Raw genomic sequence first — 5,120 nt, 5'->3', positions numbered from 1 at the left:
AAGGAAGGAAGGAAGGAAGGAAGGAAGGAAGGAAGGAAGGAAGTCCCCAAAATATCAACCCATATGTATTTGACTGTTGATACAGGTGTTGTTGTTGTTCAGTCGTTAAGTCGTGTCCGACTCTTCGTGACCCCATGAACCATATTGCACCAGGCCTTCCTGTCCTTCACTGCCTCCCTGAGTTTGCTCAGTTTCATGCTCATTGCTTCAGTGATGCTCTCTAACCATCTCATCCTCTGCCGTCCTCTTCTCCTTTTGCCTTCCATCTTTCCCAGCATCAGGGTCTTCTCCAAAGAGTCCTCTCTTCGCATTAGGTGACCAAAGTATCTGAGCTTGAGCTTCATTATCAGTCCTTCCAATGAGCAATCAGGGTTGATTTCCTTTCAGATTGACTGGTTTGACCTCCTAGCAGTCCAGGGGTCTCTTAAGAGTCTTCTCCAGCACCACAGTTCAAAGGCATCAATTCTTTGGCGCTCAGCCTTCTTTATGGTCCAGCTCTCACAGCCATACATTACTACTGGGAAAACCATAGCTCTGACTATGCGGATCTTTGTCGGCAAGGTGACGTCTCTGCTTTTTAATATGCTGTCTAGGTTTGCCATAGCTTTCCTCCCAAGGAGCAAGCGTCTTTTAATTTCATGGCTGCAGTCTCCGTCTGCGGTGATCTTGGAGCCCAGATAAATGAAGTCTGTCACTGCTTCCATTTCTACCCCTTCTATTTGCCAGGAATTGATGGGTCCAGATGCCATGATCTTAGTTTTTTTAATGTTGAGTTTCAAGCCAGCTTTCACACTCTCCTCTTTCACCCTCATCAAGAGGCTCTTTAGTTCTTCTTCACTTTCTGCCATGAGGGTGGTATCGTCCGCATATCTGAGGTTATTGATGATTCTCCCTGCAATCTTAATTCCGGCTTGTGATTCTTCCAGCCTGGCATTTCTCATGATGTACTCTGCATATAGGTTAAATAAGCAGGGTGACAGTATACAGCCTTGTCGTACTCCTTTCCCTATTTTGAACCAATCGGTTGTTCCGTGACCGGTTCTAACTGTTGCTTCTTGGCCCGCATACAGATTTCTCAGGAGACAGGTAAGATGGTCTGGTACCCCCATCTCTTTAAGAATTTGCCACAGTTTGTTGTGATCGACACAATCAAAGGCTTTTGCATAGTCAATGAAGCAGAAGTAGATGTTTTTCTGGAACTCTCGTGCTTTCTCCATGATCCAGCGAATGTTGGCAATTTGATCTCTAGTTCCTCTGCCTCTTCGAAACCCAGCTTGTACAACCGGTAGTTCTTGGTTCACGTACTGCTGAAGCCTAACTTGTAGGATTTTGAGCATAACCTTGCTAGCATGTGAAATGACTGCAATTGTGCGGTTGTTTGAGCATTCTTTGGCATTGCCCTTCTTTGGAATTGGAAGGTAAACTGACCTTTTCCAATCCCATGGCCACTGTTGCGTTTTCCCAACTTGCTGGCATGTTGAGTGCAGCACTTTAACACCATCATCTTTTAGTATTTTAAATAGCTCAGCTGGAATACTGTCATCTCCACTAGCTTTGTTGTTAGCAATGCTTCCTAAGGCCCACTTGACTTCACTCTCTAGGATGTCTGGCTCAAGGTCAGTGACCACACCAGCGTGGACATCACGGACAATAAGATCTTTCTTGTATAGTTCTTCTGTGTATTCTTGCCACCTCTTCTGCTTCTGTTAGGTCCCTGCCTTTTTTGTCCTTTATCATGCCCATCTTTGCACTAAACGCTCCTTTGATATCTCCAATTTTCTTGGAGAGATCTCTAGTCTTCCCCATTCTATTGTTTTCCTTGATTTCTTTGCATTGTTCATTTAAGAAGGCCTTCTTATCTCTCCTTGCTATTCTCTGGAAATCTGCATTCAGTTGCTTATATCTTTCCCTTTCACCCTTGCTTTTCGCATTCCTCCTTTCCACAGCTATTTGTAAAGCCTCATCAGACAGCCATTTTGCTTTCTTGCATTTCTTTTTCCTTGGGATGGTTTTAGTTGCTGCCTCCTGTACAATGTTACGGACCTCCGTCCATAGTTCTTCAGGCACTCTGTCTGCCAAATCTAATCCTCTAAATCTATTCATCACCTTCACTGTGTACTCACAAGGAATATGATCTAAGTCATACCTGAGTGGTCTAGTGGTTTTCCCTACATTCTTCAATTTAAGCCTAAATTTTGCAGTAAGAAGCTCATGATCTGAGCCACAGTCAGCTCCTGGTCTTGTTTTTGCTGTCTGTATAGAGCTTCTCCATCTTTGGCTGCAAAGAATATAATCAATCTGGTTTCGGTATTGACCATCTGGTGATGTCCATGTGTAGAGTCGTCTCTTGTGTTGTTGGAAAAGAGTGTTTGCTATGACTAGCTTGTTCTCTTGACAGAACTCTATTAGCCTTTGCCCTGCTTCATTTTGTACTCCAAGGCCAAGCTTGCCTGTTATTCCGGTTACTCCTTGACTTCCCACTTTAGCATTCCAATCCCCTATGATGAAAAGGACATCTTTTTTTGGTGCTAGTTCTAGAAGGTGTTGTAGGTCTTCATAGAAGCGGTCAACTTCAGCTTCTTCAGCATCAGTGGTTGGGGCATAGACTTGGCTTACTGTGATACTGAATGGTTTGCCTTGGATACGCACTGAGATCATTCTGTCGTTTTTGAGGTTGTACCCCATTACTGCCTTTCCCACTCTCTTATTGACTATGAGTGCAACTCCATTTCTTCTAAGGGTTTCTTGCCCACAGTAGTAGATATATAATGGTCACCCGAATTAAATTCACCCATTCCCGTCCATTTCAATTCGCTGATTCCCAAGACGTCGACATTCAATCTTGTCATCTCATGTTTGACCACATCCAGCTTGCCTTGGTTCATCGATCTTACCTTCCAGGTACCTAGACAATATTGTTCTTTGCAGCATCGGACCTTCTTTTCGCTTCCAGATACATCCGCAGCTGAGCGTCCTTTCGGCTTTGGCCCAGCCGCTTCACTCTTTCTGGAGCTACTTGGAATTGCCCTCCGCTCTTCCCCAGTAGCACATTGGTCACCTTCCGACCTGAGGGGCTCATCGTCCAGCGTCACATCTTTTAGCCTTTTGACATTGTCCGTGGGGTTTTCTTGGCAAGGATCCTGGAGTGGGTTGCCATTTCCTTCTCCAGTGGACCACATTCTGTCAGAACTCTCTGTCATGACCTGTCCGTCTTGGGTGGCCCTGCACGGCGTAGCTCATGGCTTCACTGAGTTACGCAAGCCCCTTCGCCACGACAAGGCAGTGATCCATGAAGGGGATACAGGTGTAAGAGATCCCTAAAATTTCATTCTTCATAGTCTGAGACCTCAAACAATTACTTTCTCATTATGCTCCTTCTCTGCATTTTCCAAGGTCCTTTGACCCTCATTCCTTTCTTCACATGCTCATTTCTATTTTTGCAGCTGTCCCTTTTCTCCCTCATGGATGCACAGAACCAAACACAGGGCACAGAGTTCATCCTCCTCGGGTTCTCCAACCTCCTGGGCCACCAAGTCCACCTTTTCCTTGTGTTCCTTGCTGCCTATTTGGCCATACTGACGGGCAACTTCATGATCCTAACCCTGGTTCTCCTGGATTCTCATCTTCACACCCCCATGTACTTCTTCCTCAGCCAGCTCTCCAGCTTGGACATTTGCCTTTCTTCTGTGGTTGTACCAAAGATCCTGGTGAACCTCCTACACCAGCGGCAGACCATCTCCTACAACCAATGCCTGGCACAAGCGTTCTTCCTCATTGGCTTTGCAGGTTGTGAGCCAGCACTGCTGGCCATTATGGCCTATGACCGCTATGCGGCCATCTGCCAGCCTTTGCACTATGCCCACCTGATGAGGAACAAGGTGTGCATCCTGCTGTCTGTGGCCATTTGGCTCTGGGGCTTCCTGGACTCAGCTGTCTATATTGTTCTGGCTTCCAGGTTGGATTTCTGTGGAAACCACCAGATTCCTCACATGTTTTGTGATGCTCCCCCATTATTGAAAATTGCCTGCAGTGATATCTCAGTCAACGAGTTGGTCAGTTATATTAACAGCATCTTTGTGGGCCTCGTCCCTCTTCTCTTCATCATCCTGTCCTATTTCTACATTTTGGGCTCCATTCTGCAGATTCGCTCTAACACCGGCAGGCGCAAAGCCTTCTCCACCTGTGCATCACACATTGCTGTGGTGACTCTCTTTGTTGGAAATGCCTTTGTGAACTACACCCAGCCCAGTGCTGGCTACTCCCTAGAGATTGACACCCTGATCTCCACAATGTTTTGCATCGTCACCCCCATGCTGAACCCCTTGATCTACAGCCTCCGCAACAAGGAGGTGAAGGGGGCCCTGCAGAAGGTTCTCAACTGCCGGAAGACAGCATAGCTTTCATTTCTTTATGGCCAGTAAAAGATTGCTTGTCATGTCTGGGAAAAACCTGTAGAAGAATATATCCTTCACTGTTGGGAAACTCGTTTTTTATAATAATTTCATTAAAAATTACAATTAAAAAGATAAGAACTAAGACAAACTAAAAGAATAAAAAGAAAAAATAGAAGGTGCAGAAAAGAAGAAAGAAAAAATAGAAAGAAAAATAGAAAATAAAAAAAAATGTAGAGGTAGTCCTTGATTTACGACCACAATTGGGAGCGGAGTTTCTGTTCCATTCCAGTAAAAGATTTCTTGTCCTATGTAGGAGATGTCAGATTCAGCCTGGCACGCCCAGCGCCACTGTTCAGTTTCACCGCCCCTAGTCAATTTCACCACTTCAGGCACCAGCAGCCAAATTGGGGAAACAGGGCAAACCGCAAGTCAATTGCCGGCAGATGGTGGCAATTAACTCAGGGCAGAAATGGATAACTTGTCGTGCAACCAGCTTCCTGAATGCCCCAGGCAGTGCAAACACAATACTTCAGGGGCACAGTAATCCAGAGGCAATTGGTGACCAATTAAAGAACCCCGGGTTTGTCCACATGAGAAAAGCCCCACAATTACGACGCCAATGCAGACAAAAGGCAGCAGTCACGAAGACAAAGAAAACTGGCTGAATCTGCCATTAAGGGGGGGGGGGGAAGTGGGTCAGGGGGGACCCTATAAAACACTGTAAAG

General features: G+C 45.7%; 1 protein-coding gene across 1 annotated transcript; it reads left to right on the top strand.

Annotated features, from left to right (window-relative positions):
* Positions 1-3,443: 3,443 nt before the first annotated feature.
* LOC103063559 (olfactory receptor 5V1-like) lies at positions 3,444-4,397 on the top strand. The gene has a single exon (XM_007444478.2). It carries the CDS (start codon positions 3,462-3,464, stop codon positions 4,395-4,397), a length of 936 nt encoding a protein of 311 aa, XP_007444540.1. The 5' UTR covers positions 3,444-3,461.
* Positions 4,398-5,120: the final 723 nt, after the last annotated feature.

This window comes from Python bivittatus, unplaced genomic scaffold, assembly GCF_059951505.1.
Source record: "Python bivittatus isolate LINGU-HERP-01145 unplaced genomic scaffold, Pbiv_v1 ctg000730_np1212, whole genome shotgun sequence".
Classification (NCBI taxonomy): Eukaryota; Metazoa; Chordata; class Lepidosauria; order Squamata; family Pythonidae; genus Python; species Python bivittatus.
This window is presented reverse-complemented; position numbering and strand designations above follow the sequence as displayed.

Bases quoted from the DNA above. Each gene is read 5' to 3' on its own strand.
- LOC103063559 (XM_007444478.2), top strand. From the start codon at position 3,462: ATGGATGCACAGAACCAAACACAGGGCACAGAGTTCATCCTCCTCGGG.